At 40.3% G+C, this 22,662-nt stretch overlaps 1 protein-coding gene across 1 annotated transcript in view; it reads right to left on the bottom strand.

Annotated features, from left to right (window-relative positions):
• Positions 1-21,943, bottom strand: part of NALCN (sodium leak channel, non-selective) — a 232,563-nt gene extending 210,620 nt beyond the window's left edge. The window contains exons 1-3 of the mRNA XM_061472826.1: positions 21,765-21,943; positions 12,608-12,754; positions 10,158-10,340 (exon numbers count right to left, since the gene is read on the bottom strand). Coding sequence (XP_061328810.1) covers positions 10,158-10,340; positions 12,608-12,715 — 291 coding nt within the window. The 5' untranslated portion in view covers positions 12,716-12,754; positions 21,765-21,943. The remainder of the gene's footprint in view (positions 1-10,157; positions 10,341-12,607; positions 12,755-21,764) is intronic.
• Positions 21,944-22,662: the final 719 nt, after the last annotated feature.

The following is a 22,662-nucleotide window of genomic DNA, read 5'->3' as shown; positions in this document are numbered from 1 at the left end:
TAACAAAGCAGTATTTATATTAGTGATGGAGAACACAATACTCTGAAATGAAATTTTACGTTCATCTTACTGCCTTAACATTCCCACAAATATTTTGTCATTTTCATGAAAATACAGCTACATAGAAATGTTCTTATTCCTTTCCACAGGGATTTGGATATCAGTAGGATTTTTCATCTTGATGTCCTGTTTTATTCTCTCAAATTAAGAGAGATGACAACATGGGCATTAAAATAAAATAAAATAACATAGCATAACATAAAATAAAGTATCAATGCTGTTTAATTACAGCAGACTTCCCTGAAAATGCAAATTTCAACACAAAAAGGCACGTTAGGGATGAAGTTCCCTCTCCTCCTATCTGAATACATGTTATCCAATATGTTGATTTCACTGCTATCCCATTATATGTCATTTTACCCTGACACAAAGCAATACATTAAAAACATCTCTCAATAATAGCTACTTTCATGAAAAAAAAAAGCAACCAACCTCTAAAGTAATCATTGAAAGTGCTATTAGAAAGAGAAAAAAATAACACTACCAAAAAGTTTTCTTCATCTAAGTGGTCTGTATATTGAAAGAGAAATTTATAAATTAATTATGAAAGTCAGTATGCCATAGATTTTTTCTTTTTGGTAACTTTAAAATTAGGTTTCACTTACCATGGTAAGTCACTAAGTCTTATATGGACACATACTTCAGTCCATGCCCAAAAACCATTTTTCACTGAAAATTTCCATAACCCACTGACTGTTTAGAAAAATTACCATTTTTCTTTTAGAAATACTGCCTGTGTAAGTTCACTAAGTAACTGAAATGCCTTTGATTTTCTAATACTTTAATGCAAAAGTGGTGAAAAAAGCCCCACTGTGTAATATGAGTCATTAGTTTCCTGTAATAAATGCTCCAACAAAACCAGGCACAAGTAACCATAGAAACAGGTACGTATATTCCAGCACCATGGTCTCTAACCTTCATTGGCCCACAGGCAGCACTCTGCTGCAGGGAACTTCGTATTTGTTTTCCTCATGATAATCAGTTTTGATTTTTTTTAAATTTCCTGTGACTGGAAGCAGCATAGGAGCACTTCACTAGCAGCATGATTCCAGGAGGCCGGGAACAAATGTCCTTGTGATGGACACATGCACTTAGCAAACCAGCAGCTGACAAACACAGGAAAAAGGTGAGACAGAAGAATCAACTTCTGTAGACTGAATGTCTTATTCAAATAATGGATATTAATGCTGTTTGCTATGAAATAATACTTAAGACAATCACAGCTGCCAACACCAAAATACCACAGTATTTTTGAGGTTAAATTTTAAGACAATTTGAAATAAAATACTTTTTGGCAACACAGAATAGCATGGGACCTGCACTGCACATCTAGATTTCCAACACAATTATACATACTAAAGAATTATATTTTTAATAGATATGTAAAATAATGTTTATTTTATAATCCCAAAATCCTCAAATCTTAAATTAACTGGGCCTTTTTTCATGTTTGTTCTGTGAGCTTTTGACTACCACATGTAAGTAGTTTACTCTTTTTATTTTTTCCTTCCACATAATTACACTCTGTTTAGCCAAAACATCTTGTCATTTTCTCATCCCTGCCACTAATTCCACTGGTCATCCCTGCCCTCAAGGTTGAGTTCTCACTCCTGTCTGTGACTTGCACATCCCGAAACTAAGCTTTCACCACCAGCCATTCCAAGCACACCAGAGTATGCTGACATGGGATGACAGGAGCCACATATTCTGTTTTACTACCTGACCTTTGAAAATAACACAGCTTCCTGATCCTTAACTCATTTACACACCATGGGTAGACAGCGTATCTGAAGTCACAGAGCACAGTAATGTCACAATTTCCACCTTCCGTTTTCAGTTTGTAATGTAGCATAAACTCCCCTGACAAAGATACTAAAAGCTGGTGAGCCAGCTGACACTGTTTCACTGCAATTCAATTCATATTTCCCTCAATCATCAGAAGGATTAAACTCGTAATTTCTCCATTCTTGTAGATGAAAGTGGAATGTTCAATATTAAAAGTACTGAAAAGGCAGCAAAACAGGTATTTGTAATGAGGTACAGTAAAACAACAGTTCTGTAATCCATAACTCAGGGCAAACTTCTGAATTAGGATGATTACAGAAGAAACTCATTTAAGCATAAATGACATAACTGCCATGTTGAAGAATAAGCTGGCATACAGTTGTCAGTTTTTCTGTAGTGTCCATTGACAAAAAATCTACAATAATGAGTCAGAGTAATTGCTGACTGTGAGAGACCTAAAGGTTGGGTGTCAGCCTATGTAAAGTTTCCCTTTCAGTCAATGGAAAGAAACAGGCCAGATAAATTACCTTTTGGAGGAGCCTATTTTAGACACAATGAATTACAGACAGTTGCAGACCCTCAAATTAGTGTTGATGAATGCTACTAAAAGTGTTTGTATTTTAAGACCAAAAGTCTATTTCATGCAAGCAAAGATAAAAAGCAGCAGAAGACACAAATGGATGTCAGCTACTGCCACCAGTAACAGTTGCAGACCCCCCTTTAGATCATGGCAACCTGAGTTTTTCATTACAGCATAAAAAGCCCATCTCCACCTCACAGTGCTTGCACAAGAGGTGGAAAGTTCCTTATATTGGAAGAGAACCGAATGAACAGAATAAAGCACACATGGCTGAGGTAAGGCACCAGCCTGCTCTCTCCTCCATCCTCTTCTCATGAGCAGATAGCAACTACAGCAAACAAAGCCCCTATCAGAAAAAGGAGGAAAACGTGCTCCCTGCACAGGGCAAATACTGCCTGGGAACACCTGACAAACTGAAAGCCAATGATTTAAGTTAACTCAGTAATCTGGCCTTTAGTACTAGGCAGAAGCAAAGGAAATGGCTCCCATCTATCAGCAACTGCTTTGGTAGAAGATTAAGCTTTGTTTCAGTTCCTGCATGAATTCATGAAGAGTGCTGAAAGCTAATGGTGCAACCATTCACTTCAGCCCTTTGCAGGGGTACTGAAGTTAGTGAGTAGTGCTCAGTGCTGCTGAAATAAAGTCTGACAAATCCACTCACAACCACTTCAGCTGGTACAAATGTTTTGCTGGAAATGTAATTGATTTAACAATGGGGGAAATGTCAAGGGCCATTACTTCCGACTTTCAATAATCTCCTTTGTTAGCTGACATGTGTCACAACTGCACAGTGAAAAGAAAGACATTTCTATTAAACTCAGTGCACTACTTGAGCTATATAAAAAAAATTCTAATTTTCAGATGATGATACTAAAATAAGTGTCAAATAGGCTTTTTTTTAACAGACAGGAGAGAGAACTCTCCCACTTTCTTATTTTACAATCTTTTAACTGAAAAACAGGATAAAGCATGCCTCCTTTTCGCAACATGATTTCAATGTAGGTTTTCTAATACCATCATTACTGTGATTAGAAGCTGCAATGAGGATGTGGTAAAATGAAAATAAGTTCACATACCCTCACATTGTCCATGGAGTGAAAAAATATCCATTTATCTCCAATTCCCTAGAAGCTGAAATTTCACATGAGACCTCTGTTACTTCGTTCTTTTTAGTGTAGTTGATGTTAATTCTTTCATATCATGGACACATTTTCCTGAAAGTTTCTCAGATTTTGGCATATCATCCTCTTTGGTTATTTTATTATATAGAATGCCACAAGTGCAATTGTGTCTAATACCCGCATTTATCAGTAATATTTCTCTCTTTCCTTATTCCATCTCCTAACACAAAGGCTGAAAGTAAAAGCTTCCAATAAAGACATCTTTAATGTAAGGTATCCTTACCTTGTTCATACCAATGTGAGATAACCTTCAGAATACACCTTATTAGAAAACAGAAGGTATTTCTTGCATCACACTGATTAAAAGAAATGCAAAGTTCTTGCGCCACAAGTTAGGCTCCCTGACTCCTCTCAGAAGTCTGATGCTCATCTAATATCACATGTCTTAAGCTTGACAGTTACCTAATTCACCCCCATTTTTCAATGAGGAGATCATTTTGGACACTTTCCTACGTCAAGCACATACAGTCATGTTTGTAAGTGACATGCAAGTGGGCATGTAAATGTAAGCTTTTACTCTGAGGGACCATGAGTCTTGTCAGTCAGGTTACAAGCTGAACTATTTTGACAGACACAAACAGTAGTTAATTCATGGTGCTACCAGAAGCATGCCAATCAATAAGTTATGCAGCAGATGTAAACTGCATGTAATGCTTCCTTGATGCAGCTGATTATAACAAGAGCTCTTTCTGACCAAGGAGCCTGAAACATGAAAGAAATCAGAACCAAAGAGTCTCTGAACTCTATTTACACTCTGAGAAATAAAGTTCATGCAAACAAATCTAGGATCAATTGAAGAAAGTGGAATTCTGAAAAGGATCATGAAAACACCAGTGTTAAATTGAATTCAGTAAGTTTTATCATTGCACTAAATTTATTACATTTTATACACTGGTATACAGTGTGGTACTGTGGTGAGAAAAAATTGCATGTATTTCTTAAAAGGCTATAATTTCACTCACAAAACTGATGTATATTATGGTTGCATACATGTTAAACTTTTAGACTCTTTATAGAAATATAAATCACCAGTAGCAGGCAGTGAAATAAAGATAATTTCAAGCTAAGCATGGAAGTTCCAGTTTTATGATCCCAAATAATAAGGGGCATTCCATATAACAAAATAACCAAAGAGGATGATATGCCAAAATCTGAGAAACTTTCAGGAAAATGTGCCCATGATATGAAAGAATTAAGATCAACTACATTAAAAAGAACAAAGTAACTTTGCCTGCAAATTTTCATACTCCAGGTATTCCAGCAATCACCTTATTATGTATTTCCTAATAAACTCCAGGTAACAGAGTATTTGCTACCTAATAAAATATTTCTCACTGGACTGAAATTCTGCATTAATCATGGTTCAAAAGTTTATTAGCATTTCCATTCCAAAGCCTTTTACAGAAATACTGACTTATGGTAAAGTTTAGCAGAACCATATGGCAATACATTCATTGATCCTATGTTCACTAAAAGTCATGAATGCACATAAATTAGGACTACAGTTTATAAATAAATTTCCTCATATAAAGATGTTTCATTTACAAACATCTTTAATAAATGCTAACAGTTTTCTAAACAGTGCCTTATTTCACTTGGGTTGGTCTGTCAGTGTTGAAGAGGCATTTGGACAACACCCTTTAACAACATGCTTTAACTTTTTGTCAGCTCTGAAGTGGTCAGGCAGTTGGACTAGATGATCAATGTAGGTCCCTTCCAACTATTCTATTCCATTCCATTCCATATCTGTAAATTTAACCAACCCAGTGAAAGACAGTAAAATATGCAGCAACATAGTCTTCATAGCCCCTAGGTGTCAACTGTGAATGAAGGTTCTATTTCCATACACAAAGACTGAGAAATCAAGTTTTGTAAAACAGTCACACTGTTGGCCACCCCTCCCTCTCTCTGCATTAGTATCTAAGTGTCCATTTCTTTGCAAAGCCTGTACTGGTTGTAATAGTAACTTGTTACTCCCACACCATTCAAGTGCGCACACTGACCAATAATTCCTCATTCTCCATCCTATGCCCTCACTCCACCTGCTTAATGGACATCTTTGAGTAAAAGAGCACAGGTAGTGGCTGGAAACAGCGCTTCACAAAGGATTACTTTGGCCTTACACAACAGATGAAGATTTTCTTAGAATCAACTTATTTCAGCAATTATCTAAATATTAATGATACTTTAATATTTACTATTAATTTTTGTTAAGTATGACGACATAATCAGGAATTTGGAAATTCAGAAAGGTCCTGGGATCAGCAGCAGCAGTCATTTTTTATCCTTCTTGGTTGCTGGTGCACGATGACAGATCTGACCGGAGTATGTATAATCATATTTGTGATAAGCAGTCATTGTTTCGGATTAATAGTCACTCGTCACAATGCTGATTTATTGGCTCTCAATTTTGTTGCTCATGATCTCACAGTTTCAGCATGTTGTGCCTTACTTGCAGCTGGTATTTGCTGTGTTAGTGTTTAACAGCTGGGGGCCTTGGGCAAAGTTTTTTGTCTCATTGTACTTTATGGTAATTACTTGTAACACAGGCAGGTTTCGGCAGCAGGGCAGGATGGATGTGGCTGTGGACTTGTACCTGGCAGTCCCACTGCTCTTCACCGTTCTGGCCCTCATCCTCGCTTCCATCTTCGTGAAGCTGTGGGGAGCCAAGGGGGAGCTGCCCCGGGAGCCACCAGTGGCCAAAGCGCCCAGAAGAGCGGCCCGGGGGACCAAGCGGCGGCAAGAGAGGGGATGGAGGCCAGGAGGGAGCGGCTGCCAGTGGAGGAGGTCGGGGTGGTCGAGAAGGGGAAAGAGAAGGCTGCCAAGCAGTGGGAGGAGGCGGCAGAAGAGCCAAGCCCCGTGGCCAAGTCCAGCCCTGCGGCAGCCGAGAGCACCCTCCAGCAGCTGCCCGCCGAGCCCCATGAGCCTGAGCCCCAGGACGATGTGGAGAGTAAGATACCACCTTTGGGAGCCTCAGCTGGGTCCAGCCTTGGGCACCCAGGACAAGTGGAGGATGCAGGAGACCACACGGCACTTTCCAGCAAGGCAGAAGATCTGGACTCAGAAAAAGAGAAGCTGGTGGTAAGAGAGCCAGCAAGCACAGCAGCTACACCAGCCCCAGTGACAAGTACAGCAGCATCATTTGAGAGTTCTGAAGGTTTTGAATGGCCTTTGGGTACCCTTGGGACCTGCCTGCTGATTGTGATGGGGATCAGCATGTTGGCACATATACAGAGTGTGTTTTAACCACGACCATTTTGTCTGATTTAGAAAGTTGAGCAGAGTCGGGTTTGGGTCTTATCTAGAGTTATACAATGATAGAGGAGGACCAAGAGGTTTTCTCCAAGGCTGGACAGTCATGAGTGGCAGGGTGTGTGGGACAGTATGAGCAAGTATCTGGTCCACTGGGCCCCTCCAGTGCTTTGGAAGCATCGGAGATGGAAGGCAGCTGTATGGAGTCCCCAGCAACAAGCTGCAGAAACTGCTGAAGGGGACAGTGAATTATTTTTGGCCTGGTGGGCCCATGACACTTCCGGCCATCAGGGCAGAGATGCAACATACAGATGGACTCACGATCGAGGGGTGGATGCTATTGGCCAGATTATTCACGAGTGTGAACACTGCACACAGTCTCTCCTGCTCTGCAAGACTGTTACAAGAGAGGGAGCCTGACATCATGGACCAGATGGACGCAGCAGCTTTATAGCTACTGGTCCATGCACTAAGATAAGAGCGCACTGAGATAAGAGTGATGGTATATTGAAAATGTGGGATCTGAGAGTGACGTGAATGGTATGGAATAAGGGGTGGATACTGTCCTGGGTTCAGCAGTAGCAGTCATTTTTCTCCTTCTTGGTGGCTGGTGCAGTGCTGTGTTTTTTGACTTTCAGCCTGGGAACAGTGCTGATGGCACCAATGTTTTTAGTTACTGCTCAAATGTTTAGTCTGACCAAGGACTTTCTGAGTCTCATGCTCTGCCAGGGAGGAAGGGAAAGCCAGGAGGAAACAGAGACAAGACACCTGACCCAAACTAGCCAAAGAGGTATTCCATACCACAGCACGTCATGCCCACAGTGTAACTGAGAGTTACCCGGAAGGACTAGTGCACTGCAGGGTGGGGCTAGATACCGGTTGGAGGGTGGTATTGTATTCTCTTCCCTTGTTATTTCGCTTAACATTATTATTATTGGGAGTAGCAGTAGTGATTTGTGTTATACCTTGGTTACTGGACTCTTCTTATCTCAACCTGTGGGAGTTAAATTCTTTCGATTCCCCTTCCCATCCCTTTGGGAGCAAAGGTGGGCGGGGGGGAGTAAACTGCGTGGTTCTGATTTACAGCCTGGGCTTAAACCACAACAGGAAAATACAGACCAGTCAGTCTCCCCTCTGTGTCTGGCAAAATCTTGGAGCAGATTCTCCTGGAAGGCATGCTAAGGCACATGAAAATCAACAAAGTGCCTGGTGACAGCCAGCATGGCTTCACTAAGGGGAAATCCTGCCTGACCAATTTGGTGGCCTTCTATGATGGGGCTACAGAACTGATGGACAGGGGTAGAGCAGTTGACGTCATTTACCTGGACTTGTGCAAAGCATTCAACACTGTCCCACACAACATCCTTGTCTCTAAATTGGAGAGACATCAATTTGATGGATGGACCACTCGGTGGATAAAGAACTGGATGGATGGCCACATGCAAAGGGTTGTGGTCAATGGCTCAATGTCCAGCTGGAGACCAGTAACGAGTGGTGTTCCTCAGGACTGGTGTTGGGACTGGTCTTGTTCAACATCTTTGATGGTGACATGGACAGTGGGATTGAGAGCACCCTCGGCAAGTTTGCCGATGACACCAGGTTGTGTAGTTCGGTTGATACCCTGGAGGGAAGGAATGCCATCGAGACAGATGACATGGTTGTGTTGCCAACCTCATGAAGGGTAACCATAACAAGTGCAAGGTCCTACACCTGGGTCGGAGCAATCCCAGGCACAGCTACAGGCTGGGCAGAGAAGAGATTCAGAGCAGCCCTGTGGAGAAGAACTTGGGGGTGCTGGTCAATGAGAAAGTGAACATGAGCCGGCTTCAGTGTGTGCTCGCAGCCCAGAAAGCCAACCATATCCTGGGCTGCATCAAAAGGAGTGTGACCAGCAGGTCGAAGGAGGTGATCCTGCCTCTCTACTCTGCTCTTGTGAGACCTCACCTGGAGTATTGTGTGCAGTTCTGGTGTCAACATAAAAAGGACATGGAACTGTTGGAACAAGTCCAGAGGAGGGCCACGAGGATGATCAGGGGACTGGAGCACCTCCTGCATGAAGACAGGCTGAGAAAGTCGGGGCTGTTCAGCCTGGAGAAGAGAAGGCTGCGTGGAGACCTCATAGCAGCCTTCCAGTATCCGAAAGGAGCCTTTAAGGATGCTGGAGGGGGACTCTTCATTAGGGACTGTAGTGATAGGACAAGGGGTAATGGGTTAACACTTAAACAGCGAGAGTTTAGGTTGGCTGTAAGGAAGAAGTTCTTTACTGTAAGGGTGGTGAGGCACTGGAATGGGTTTCCCAAGGAAGTTGTGAATGCTCCATCCCTGGCAGTGTTCAAGGTGAGATTGGACAGAACCTTGGGTGAGATGGTTTATTGTGAGGTGTCCCCGCCCATGGCAGGGAGGTTGGAACTAGATTATCTTAAGGTCCTTTCCAACCCTAACAATTCTATGATTTTATGATTCTATAATAGCTTAGTTTGATAGTGAACAAAATATGCCATTTGCAAACTCAGAACAAAATGAAGAGGGAAGTACAACTTCATATGTCTCTGCAGTCACTAGATCTTTCACGGATAATACAATGATTACCTATTCTGTGCAACAGTGACATAACTGTATTTTCAGTAATGTCTGCAAATGGGTTTTCTGTATGTAAGCTGAATTTGTATCTTTTTATAGAAAATTGAAAAGAGTAAAATAAGGGTATAAAAAATGATTACTGAAAAATTCTGCAGTTTTACCTTCTCCAGTATCAAATCTACTTTCACAAATTAGTCCAGCTACAAAAGTAACCATATGATAACAGAAGCATTTGTTTACCAATGTTTTATATTAAGAAAAATATTTGATAATGCTAATGACTTTCTCATTTAGCTCGCAGTAAGACATAAGTTCTTATTTAAATTAAGTAACCACATAACAACTCATCCAGCATTCTGAAGTGAAAATCAAAGTTCTAAATCCATATATGGATACCTAGACATTTACAAAATACTCTTGCTAATGTAATGTATATGTAGCTTATTTTTCGTTTTATTCTTTGTATTAACACTATTAAACTATTTCTTATTAGGAAACCATTATTATGAAAGTTAGCATTATATTTTGGGGGATCAAATATGCAGTAAAGCTGCATCTTTGTCAGCCTGTCTTTTCAGTTTATACGACATTGTATTGCCTGCACTTAAAACCAATCATAGCAGAAAGAGCTGAAAAGTTAAAAAACAAATATCAAATACAGTCAGTATATATTCAGACCATTTTCTGAAGCACATGCAGAGCACTATCTAAATGCTTACCTTAACTATCCCACGGATATGCATTTTTGCTATCATCTCTGCAGTGTAAAGAAACATCAACAGGGTATCGAGAGTAAATGTCACATACTGGAGAGGAGGATAATGCTCGAAGGTCTTTGGAGTGTTCATACAAACAGAAATAACACTGATGATGGCACAGATTCGTAGTAAAGAGTGTACCCACTGAAGAAGAACACAAGACATTGTGAGTTTTCTTTGATGTTCAAAAAAACGCTTAAATATTAAGCCTCCATAACTTGTTCTGCCACTTTTGTAAACACACATTTGTGTTTTTCTTTTATATCATGATCCACATATTAAAGATCTCCATCCAAAAATAAGCACTCCTGACTTTAATTTATGCATATACACACACATATACATGTACATATATACATATATAATTTTAGTTGTCAATCTGGGAGGTTGTATAACTGAGAAACCAAGAATTAAGAGCCAGGAAACTAAAAATTAAGATTCTATCATTTCTAGTTTGCAGCTTTCGTTATCCAATTTCTTTTCAAATGACAACTTGTCACATTTATGTGTAACACAGTAAGTGGAATTAGATAATGTTATAAATTGGGTGAATACGTTAAATGAAAGTATCTGTGGAAAATTTTAGTTCCACATTTAGATGAACTGAATTTAAATCAGTTTACAAATCCAAAAATTGAGTGAGAGGCATGGGGATTAAAAGTATCTTTCCATTTATGGAAAGAATAAATATAAAAAAAGACTATGTCACAGAAAGCTACTTCTTAACATCAGGATTCACATTTGTTCCAAACAAATACCGTTACTGTAAGGGAATAGTTAATTTCTATGACTACTTATGTCTCAGTCCCACTACAGTCCTTATTAATAAGGCTGCTACTCAGTGCAGAATGTATCAATACAGGGGTTTAAGGTGGATTTTTTTTCTTTTAAATCAAAACACTGTTGAAACATCTTGAAGCCAAGCAAGTGTAATGAATCAGCTGGCAAGGTCACAGCTATCAAGACATGAAGAACTATAAAACCAGACACTTCAGCAAGAAAAAAAATCTCCAAACAAAAATCACTGAAGTGTATTTATAGCAATTTTTCATGTGAGGAAAAATTCCACACACCTTTACACCACCTCAAACCTTCGTATCAGGAAGATTTGAGAACACTCACCTATTTTCATACTCACTGTACACTCACCTAAGTGTAATATTTGGCCTGAATCGAACAGCTTATTTCCATACTCTGAGCCCAAATTAGTGATTTGGAAGTGAAGACACCTGATGATCCCTTATGTCCCTTTAACACCCACACTGTTTCAAACCTTGTCTCAGCTAAACAAATTAGCATAAATATTGAAATGTAGTAGATATAAAATCTGTTCTCTGCCACAGTAAAACACTGCTATTAGACATGCTAAGCAATATACAGCTAGTCCATCAGTGAGACAAGTAAAAAAATACTCCATCAAAAAAAATGTACTGTGTGCTGAGAAACACAGGCAAATAACATAGGATTTATCTCTGCATTTGAACTTGTAGTTACAGCAGTGAATATAAACATTCTACTTAAGATTATTTAGCACAAATATATGGGTGCTGTCTTGTAAATTATCTGTGTGTTAAAACTCAGCAGCAAAGCTGAGGAGATTTGGCACCCAAACCGCAAATGAGACGATAGTTCCATCAAATGAATGTAATGCCAACAACATGTATTATTACACAGTATCTGACTTTCTGCATTTACAAAGTAAAGAAGTATACATTACTTAAGAGAAATGTGAAAATATCTTCTCTGAAAAAACGTGAATCATTCAACATATAGAAATTCCAGATGCACACTGACTGCTGAATAAATACTTTAATCACCATAACCATATTCACAAAGTAAAGGCATTTTCTTAATATTGCATATTCTATCAATAATTACACTCTCAATGAAGCTGTCCCCAGTTTCAAGCTGCCAGATACTTTTACATCTATCTGTTTCTTAGGGCAGGTTGTAGGTTAAATGATACCAGAAAATGTAACAAGCCAAAATAAACTTTTATATTCAGAAGTGATGTAAAGGTGAGATTTGAAAGTCAAAAGTGCCAACTGCTGGCTACCACTTTAGCAATGAAATGGTCCTTTAAACATCCTTTTCAAATGCTCCTTTTATGAAATTGACTTCTAATTTCAATAAACATGTTAGGAACAAGAGACATTGAAAGGATGGCTGCCAATCAGTAGACAAACTCGTTAACAAACACTGCTTGATCATCCCCATCAGTCTGCAACAATCGAAAGAACCCTTTTTATTTAGTTTTGGACTAATTGCAAATAATGAACTGGTAGACTAGCAACTATAGCTTAATACTTGTTTCTGACAAATATCTATTTTGGCATCTTCTGTCAAGTCCTACTTCAACAAAAAAAGTCACATTTAACTTAAAATTAGTAACTACAGAAAGAGATACCTACTGGTTTGTTTATCCACAGAATATCTGCGTTGTCTGACAAAGATTCATCGGGACCAAAATCTGTAACTGGTTGGGCTTCCACCCTTGAACTTTGCTTCCGTTTTAGCATCCTGAAGTTAACTTCTGTTATCTATAATAATGAAATCTCCTGGGGGGGAAAAAAAAAAGAAAAGGCATTAATTCACTAAAACAATTTTATAATGCATTTTGACCAGTTTTATAAGTAACCTAAAGCATTCTGGTTTTATGCAAACTGCTTTTGTACTAACTGATTATCAGGATCTTCATTTCATTAAAAAGCTTTGCCTATAGAGATCACTGACATGACTGTCATTAGTATACAAAAAATTACACAAAGGTATGTAATGCAAGCAATTACCAGAACCTTAGCAAAGCTGGCAGAAAAACTGTACCAATATGCAAAGAATGCTACTGCTGTAAACTTAAACCCAGAATAATCATTGGACAGATTTGACCTAAGGCCATTTAATTTATTGGAGACATTTCCATTTATTCCCCTAGCTAAGATAAATCCCAACATGCTGTAGGCAAACAGGCAATGTTAAACAGATGACACATGGTAATGTTCTTTACTGAAATTAGAAGAGCCTTTTTGCTCTAGACTGCTATTAACATGTATTTTTCTAATACTTTTTTTTTCTAATGTTAGCCATTATCTATCCAACAGCCTGACAGTTTGCTGTCTCTGGGGCTTGTGCTGGCACATGGATGCACTGAGGAAAATGTGTTGTTTCCACAAGATCAGGCCAAATCTGGGCATTCCTGTGTAGGTGGCACTGACCGAACCTTCTGTATGCTCAGCCACTTGAGCCATGGCAGCAGAAAGGTGGGTTAGGCTTCCCCACTGATACAGTTCATAGACCCCAGTGTCTAAATAAATCCAAAGACATAGAGAAGATAAACTTTTCTAAGAAGAATCTGCTGATGAAATACAGCTCTGTCATTCATGAAATACAATCCCCTAGGGATTTTTATTTTTTTTTTTCAGGCAACTGAGGGGGAAGGAGAAAGCAAAAACTTGGGACCTTTTTCTGGACCTCTAGTCTGGACCAAGCATGGTTGGTACGTGCAAAAACGTAGACTACTCTCTTGAAAAGTTTATCAAACTAGTATACAGTAGAATCAGAATGGTTTGTATTGGAAGGGACCTTAAAGTTCATCTAGTTCTACCCCTTCTGCCATGGGCAGGAATATCTTCCACTAGATCAGGTTGCTCAAAGCCCCATCCAACCTGGCCTTGAACACTGCCAGGGATAGGGCAGCCACAGCTTTTCTGGGCAACCTGTTCCAGTGTCTCACCAACCCCACAGTAAAGAACTTCTTCCTTATGTCCAACCTAAATCTTTCCTCTTTCAGTTTAAAGTTGTTGGTGCCTTGTACCATCACTACAGGCCCTGGTACTTACAGGCCCAAGCATCAGAATGATGACTGCAACATGAATGCAAGTGACATGATGTAAGAGGTGATTAGCTGGAGGAAACATTGGGCTCAGGACTGCAGAAGTACCCATGTGCTTGGTCTCAGATGACTTCTAGCTACAGAGGCTGCTGCTTTCATTGCAGCACCTATGCATCCCTGGTTGTCTCTTCTTTTAGCTGTTATGGCAAATGTCTTCTTTCAAGCCCCCCAGAATCGACTCCTACTCTGTCTCTCTTTCAGATTCAATAGAAACTCCCTCGCTACATTTTCATAAGAGTGCTTTTGTGGTTTCTCCTACAGTGTCTCTCCAGACATGACAAGCTCCATATGTGAGTTCCTTGCCAAGTTTCTACAAAGTTTTTTCAGTATGTTCTTCTGTATCTGTCAATAAACAAAAATTCCCGATCATGACAACTGTTGTCAGTACAACCTTGTGCTTTCTTGGGTATACACAACTATCTCGTATCTCCTGTGCAGTATTTAAAAACCAAGTGCATCAACTTCTGACACCTTTATTTGTATGGTCAGTCACAGCAACTTTAGTATAACAAAACTGGTAAGCTGTCACTGAAAATATGTAAATATTGTAAAATTAATTTTTTTAATTGTCTTTCTCTAACAAATGAAAACTGAAATAATATCCATACAAGCTGTATGTTCTCCTAATCCCCTTGCTAAAGCTTTATGCTCTGAATTCTTTCTCATAACTGAATTCATTACTTCCTTCTCTTTAGCAGTTTTCCTGCTTTCTCCTATTTATTTCTAAGCTTAATGTATTCACTTATTTTTCCTACTTGGACCAAAGCATAACTAGAAACGCTTGAAGCCTCAGAGATGCTAGTGTACTTTTTGAGGTCATGAAGCCTTAAAAAGGCTACATTTGGCATACTGATAAGAAGTGTACTGCAATGTTTTGGGTACTGCATTTCTTAAGACCTTAGGAAATAAAATAAAACAACATTTTCTAAAATGTTTCTTGCAACTATGTTCCTCTGGAAACTTACTAAAAAGCTAATCAGTGAATTAACAAAATAATAATTTTATGTTTACTATTTCTGGTAATGGCTATGACAGTGCTCCTAGTAAACTCTAAAGAAAACACCAATAAATAATCAGTAAGTACAACAAATAATTATGGAAAAAGGCTCAGGATATGAAACACTAACAAGCCACAGCTGATTTATTTTTCTTTTTAAATAAATGACACTAAATAACAAGCTATGTCCATTTGGGAAAGAAAACAGATAATTATCAACTGGCTGTTAGAGAGGCTCTGCTGGTTTTGCGCTTTTCTCAATATTGCTTATTTATACTTCTGACGTGTGGGAAGATTAGCTATATCCTTCTAATGAAATTCCCATTTACCCTTTCACCCAGTGCCTCTTCATCTTTTTCTTTTAACTGATCTGGGCACAAAAAATACAATGAACTTTAGATGTCCATAATAGATTTAGTTCATAAACTTAAATGCTGTGACTAAAGAGATCAGAGTTCTTATTTTTAAGAGGTGGCCTTGAATAAACAAATCACCATGTATATAAACCCAATGGAAGGGAATAAATGTTTATGGAATATAAGAATCAGCTTGTTTACTGCAGATTTGCTGACAAAAATGCAGAAGACAACAAACCTAGAATCTTCTGGAAATGGTCTTCAGCAAGATCATTCAAAATACAGCATGGCTGCTCTCAAGCTTTTATGCAATTTTTTGTTGTTCTCACTACTTTTATTTTTGGGAAACACACAAGCTTTTACACGTCTGTTCCTGTAGAGTGACACAAAGCCTCAGACAGCCTCAGGACTTTACCATGTGTGTAAAGAATTCCAATTCTCGGACTACAATCCCTTTTGCACCTGTTTCTACAAGGGAGAACCAGCTGAAAGATTAACAGGAAGAAGGGAGCTGTGCATGAACAGCTTCCAGCATGTGACACACAGGGAACACCACACCAAGCTGTGCTAACAGGAAGGCAGTCCTCCCTAACCCTGGCTACAAATGCACCCCTGCAGTTCCCACATTGATTCCAACACACATCATTATATCTTTCTTTGATCTCAACCCATTATTAACATGAAAGGCTTAATACATTCTCTAGGATATATTTCTAGCTCCAGAGTTTTTAAAAAATATCGGGTGCAGGGCAGACAGGTTTTGAGACAGGAAAACACCATGGAGTTCTGGAGCTACCTCCACATTTCTTTGGAGAATTTCCTTTACAGTAGCAATGAAAATCCTCAGTGCAGGTGTCAACCTCCTCGGGGAAGAATGTAATCTTTGCTTTGAAATTTCTCCTATATTTTTAGAAGCAAGGACAAATTAAAGGAAGAAAACTAAAGAGAAAATTACTCACACACTAAGCCCCTTCAGATCCATTTGGTCAGCCTTTATCTCCCTCACTCTCTCTGAACTTGCAGCAACCACTGCACCATCTAAACCAGCCACTAAATTTACAGCTTCTACTGAAATGAAAGTATGCCAGCACAGTAGCTGAACTTCAGACCAAGTGTGCACTTGGGAGACAAAAAGTCTGAAGAAGATCTAATCCCTGTTTGTGATATCCACACTAACCACAATACACTCCTGCAGATCACTTCCCACAAAAATCAGAAGACAAATTTTAAAATTTATCTGATCCTACAGAGCATCAAAAGCTGAGAAATCTGTGCCTTGTTTATAAAGCAAACTCACTGTAAACAGCATAATCTACTCATGAAATTTCTACCACAAAGCCAGGAAAACATCCCTGTAAGTGCTCTGATAGACAAAGAAAGCAGTTCAGAAACGACTTCACAGAAAAATAAATGGAAAAATAAAGCATGTATTCCTACCTACAACTTATGGAAAGAGTTAAATCATACAAATCCTTGGAAACTGCACTGTCTGGCTTCTAACATACTTTTTCTCCCTGTGTATTGATTTTTTTCACCTGTGATCATGAGAGCACTGACTGAAGGTCCTCCCAGGGCTGGCCACCTACAAGCACTCTCTTTAACACCAATTCTCTCTTCTTTGAAAATGTCTGCTCCCCTTCTAACTTCTCCCAGAGCTGGGACACACAAAGTGGTGAGCAGCATTTCAGTATTTGTTTCCATGTTGCAAAACATTTTAAATGAGCAAGTTTTATACCTGGCAGTCCATATATATATATAATTTCAAGAAGGGTAAAGGCAGAATTCCAATGGATGCAATCGCATGACACATGCCACTATGGATGTTATTAACTCATAACTAGTTTCAATGAAAAAATAATACTTTCAATACTTTTTCTCTCTGTGTGGCATTCTTATTGCATCTGATTAAATGCCCTAAAAGATCTCCTCATGATTTTGAACACATACTGCTAATAGCTGATCAAACTTCAGTATTTACTAAGACAAATCAGGAGTCTTCACAGAGAAGGTATACTGAAGGAAATATCCTAAAAATCACTTACATTCACATTTTCAAATCATTTGAATACAGGTAGGAAAGAACAGCTGGTGACATCTTGTACTTACTAACAGGACACCAGACCAAATACACCAGACTGGGTTTCACAAATCGAGGAAAGGTTTAGCAATTGCTAAAGGCTGCCAACATTAAGAACATCTACTCTGAAAATAAAGAGTCTGAGTTCAGCTCTTTGCTCCCAACATATCTCCTGTGTCTTATTATCAGCTAAGAACAATGCTCACAGAGTATTTATTTCTTCAATGTAAGTTCTTCTCGGGCCTAGCCAAAATAATTCAGACCTACTCAGCAGACAGAATGAAATACCTCATTGCCTACGAAAGTAAATCTCATGTGAGTCAGATACACAGCCTACCACTACTATAACATAATGCCATATCAAGTCCTTCTTACTGTAAGTCTTCTAACACCCAGAAGATATATTTTTGAATAAACTACACATGTATAAAAAAAAAAAAGAAAAAATTTCAAACAGCACTGTTAGACCACACCATGGCAGATTTCACCATGCCACTTCTTGTCAGCTCACAGCTGACAGAAGAATGTGCTTTGTAAGAATCATGATGGAAAAAATACAAGAACAGTGTTCTGGGATTTGCTTTTGCAGTCTACTCATCTCCAAGTGGAAACTGTGTTTTAGTCCTCTGCGAAAGCAAGGGGGCAGGTAGCAACAGGTCATTCATTCCTTGAGAGAATTCAGAGAGCAGCTTGCCCTCTTTCCAAAATACACCGCATTTAGTAACCTGCTGTTTTCAGGGTTTTAAAGAAAGGAATGACAGTATCCTTCCCAGAATGATGTAGGGGTGGAAAGGAGCTTCTTTGTAGGCAGATGGCTGGCAGTATGCTTGCTTAAGCAATGATTTTAATGTTGCTGGGATTTTGTTGTACCACTAAGTACATGTTACTGTGCCTAGAACCTTGTATACACATATTTTCATAATTTAAATAAAAATAAATTAAAACAGTGGTTATACTCTTTTAGCATTGTTAACGATTTTTGCTAAAATAATTATCTAAGAAATTTGAATATTTTAGATTATCTTCCCTTCCCAAACTCTTCCCCTTCCATCATTGTTGTGGTTTAAACCCAGTCAGGCAACTCGTTCACTCACTCCCCCCCCTTCTTTCCCTCCCCCTACTCCCAGAGGGACAGAGAGGAGAATCAAAAGAATATAACTCCCACGGGTTGAGATAAGAACAGTTTAGTAACTAAGGCATAACACAAACCACTACTGCTACCATCAATAATAACAGTGATAAAGAAAATAACGAGAGAAGAGAATACAACACCTCAGCACCAGCAGACCGATAACTCCCCCCCACCAGCCTGACCAGGCACTGACTGACACCTCCTCCAACCCTGCAGTCCCAGCCCTTCTGGGTAACTCTCAGTTACATCCTGGGCATGATGTGCTGTGGTATGGAATACCTCTTTGGCTAGCCTGGGTCAGGTGTCCTGTCTGCTTCCTCCCGGCTTCCCCTCCTCCCTGGCAGAGCATGAGCCTCACAAAGTCCTTGGCCAAACCAAAACATCAGGCCGAAAGTCAAAACACAGCGCTGCACCAGCTACCAAGAAGGAGAAAAATGACTACTACTGCTGAACCCAGGACAATCATGTAAGGAATTACCAGAAAAACAGTTAACACCTGTACATTTTAAACTTGTGTCCTGGGCTCAGCAGTAGCAGGAAAAACATGACTGCTACTGCTGAACCCAGGACAACTTGAAATCCTGAAAACAAAATTAAGACCCTTCCTTTTTTCCCTCTTATCTTTCCTTTAAAGCAAATTGCAGGGCAGCTCCTACAATCTGCAGCCATAAGCTTTGCTACTGTACTACCACCTTCCTAAACAGAATGACTCAATGTAATGCCCTATGAAGAAAAGGCCAAACCTAAAAGCTTTATCTGGGGAGGGGAAAAAAAAAAAAAAAAAGTGAAACTGGTATCATAGAATCATATGTTAACACAGGACACAAGGATCTCAGAAGCTTTCTAGCCCAGTCTTGCTCAAGCAGGGTCAACTCTGGTGTCAGACCAGGCTACTGGAGTTTAACCAGGCTACTTCAGACTGGTCTTGAACACCTCCAACAGTGAAGACTGTACAGTTTCCTTAAGCATCTTGTTCCACTGCTTGACTGACCTCACGGTGGGATGAAAAAGAGATGAAAGATGAAAATATCACAGAAAATAAAGAGAAATTACCTACCATAAACAAGAAAATTTGCATAGTCAAGGAGTGGTATCTCCCAAAGCAGGGCATCTATCGTATTTAACTGATACGGGATATTTCTAATGAAAGAAAAGAAACTACGGAGGTAAAGAAAGGGAGAACAGGAAAAGACTGAAAGGGAAATATGATTCAACACATAATGCCCATATTAGTCTGACTTTGCTCTTTACCTCCCAAAAGATTCCAAGCTCAAAACCTACAGAATAGCCAAATCATTTTGCAACCATGGAAGTATTCTATTAGCAATAAGGTAAAAAAAAAAAAAATAAAATCTGTGAATGTTAACACCTCTACTTTACTCCTAAACACATCAAAAATATTGTTTACAACTGTCTGAATTCCAAAGTACCTTGTGGGTAGGGAGGAAACCCAAATCCTCAGAAGGCAATAACAGTTCTTTCATATCATGAGATACTCATGCCTTAAGAAAAAGATACTCTTATCTGAGAGTTCACACCTCTTCCAGAGCTTGGGCCAGTAGCCCATTTCTCTTTACAACACAGCTTGATACTACTCATCTCTTGTGGTAAAGGTTTAAGACCTGAAGTGTTTGTGATTCAAGACCTAGGTTTGGATTAACGCCACATAGGACTACATGATCTTCTTGGTACCAGCAATGTCCAAAAACTGAAAATAAGTCAAACCAGAGTAAATTGTATTTCCAGGAGGTCCAGGTTAAATGGGAATGAACTGTGAGGAAGCAAATCTCAGATTAAAATAAAACAATGCTCCAAACAAAAAGGCTATGGGTCTACATTTCTAAAGCACAAATGACATGCTGATTGTTACAGCCTGAAAGTTTCATTTTAAAACACAGTACCTAGCTCAGAGTTAAAATTTCCCCCAACTGCTCCTAAAAGTCCATAAAGATATATATGCATGAACTTGAAGAGAGCTAGAGTCTTCTAGCAGCCACAAAGACCAACTCAAAGAAATATTATGTTTTTATCTCTCCATTAAAGTTTCTTAATTTTGTGATTTAGGAAGCAAAACTCAGTTCATCGTTAATATGTATTATTTCTCTGTTGGCCACTCGGAGGGCAGGTGGGAAGCAGCTGCTGTGCAAGAAAATTAAGAGAGAGCCACAATGAAATGAATCAGGAAATTGAAGGTGCTTAAGACAAAAAAGGCTCAAACAACATTTAGTTTGTATTTTCTCACTATGACTTTTTCTATTATGAGTGACTCAGAACTCAGCAATGGGTAACAAACCAATTCATAGCTTACTTAAAAGCTAAATCTAATCATACATGGGCCATCAGAAGCCTCCATCCTTCCTAGAAACATCTCTAATATTAGCAGGAGTACCGAAATAAAAGTTGCCAGCAACAAAAAAAATGTAAAGCACTTCTCCACTTCATGAACAGTGTCAAGACCCCTGAAGCTGCAGAGTGAACAGACTTGAGTTCAGGCCTAGGTACGTGGCTTTCTCCAGCTACGCCAACCCCATCACCACCAGCCAATGTGAAGCAGACAAAACCTCCACTCAGGAAGGCAGCTTCCCCCTGCCAGGGCACCCTCCCCGACTCGGCCCCATCCACAACCACCCACAAATTAGTGAACCCCCGGCCTGTGGTTAATGGAGGGGCCTCTTCACCCACGGGCCTGCTCTGCCTCAGTAACAACTGAGGCACTTATTCACCCCTCTCAGTGATGCGGAGGGGGCCCAGCGCGCCGGAGGCCGTAGCAGGGACGGAGAGCCTGGCTGCCCCCCTCGAGCCCCCTCCTGCCCAGACGAGGCGCAGCAGCAGCAGCAGGAGGCCTTGAGGCCGTACCGGAGCGCCCCCTCCCACCACGGGGGAAGGCCGGCTCCGGCGGGCGGTGAGCAGGGAGCCACCGCCTCTGGCCCCCCACCGGGCCGGCCAAGGCCTTTCGCCACGCCTGCCCTCTCCTTGGGAACCTCCAGCATCCCCGGGAGAACCACGGCGGTGGTCGCCGATCGAGGGGCCAGGGAAGGGGGGCGGGGAGGAGCCGGGGCCCACCGTGTACCGAGCCCAGAGCCGCGCAGCAAGCCGCGCCCGACGCCTCCGACCTACCGCCAGCATCTCTCTTCATGGCGCGGTCGGGGCGTGTGAGGTGTTACGGTGATGTGCCTGCCTCGTATGCCGTCCTTCCCGCGGTGGATCGGGGCGGCGGTGCCCGCCCGGCGGCGACGGCCACCCTCGGTCTCTCGGCAACGGCGGCGGGCGGCCGCGGGGACGGGGCGGGGGGCGGGCGGGGCGGCCTGCGGGCTGGCGACGATGGAAGGGAAGGAGGCAGGTGAGGAGGAGGCTTTCTTAGTTTGGTGAGAAACCTTATTTGTGTACCTCAAAGCTCGTTTGGTACTCGTGCGCTTCTAGCCCGCTGCGCTGCGTTTACTTCTCTGGTAGCATCAGCTGGCTGGTCTGGTTCATTTACAGATTACTGAAGAGCCAAATAAAGCCTCAGTCGTGAGCTCCACGGTGAAATAAATTCATAAAACAGTATCACCTGTTTTAAAGAGATATCCCAAATGAATGAATAAATAAATATTTGGAAAAATACTTCTATAAATGAGGTTGCCATGTTCCAATCTGTGTTATCTGCCTGTGCAAAAATAATGTAAATTTCTGTAAATTACAGTTTAACTTAATTACTATGAAATAATGTGAGCCCATAGCCTTCTGGAGCTTCTGAAATTAGGAAAATTAGAGATGTAATCCTGCAAATGCAGTTGTTGCTACAGTGACATTAAAGACACAGAAAAGGATTTGAAAACCAAAATCCTTAGCAAAATACCCTGGAAAGCAGAAGGGAAGTGTATGGCATAAATTCTATTAGGTGCCTTTAGATTATATCTCTTTGACACTTGCAATAAAAACTAATAAGCCAGTTAGGCAGCTGGCCTCAGGATTATGGATGCAGTCCTGCCAGCGCTTACGTATGTGCATTAGCAGCGTTATCAATTCCAGTGAA

Source organism: Pezoporus flaviventris, unplaced genomic scaffold, assembly GCF_033815535.1.
Source record: "Pezoporus flaviventris isolate CSIRO_AGI_PZ_B2104156 unplaced genomic scaffold, CSIRO_AGI_Pfla_v1 ptg000072l, whole genome shotgun sequence".
NCBI classification, from domain to species: domain Eukaryota; kingdom Metazoa; phylum Chordata; class Aves; order Psittaciformes; family Psittacidae; genus Pezoporus; species Pezoporus flaviventris.
Note: the sequence above shows the minus strand (reverse complement) of the source record. Positions and strands in the feature narration are given on the sequence as shown.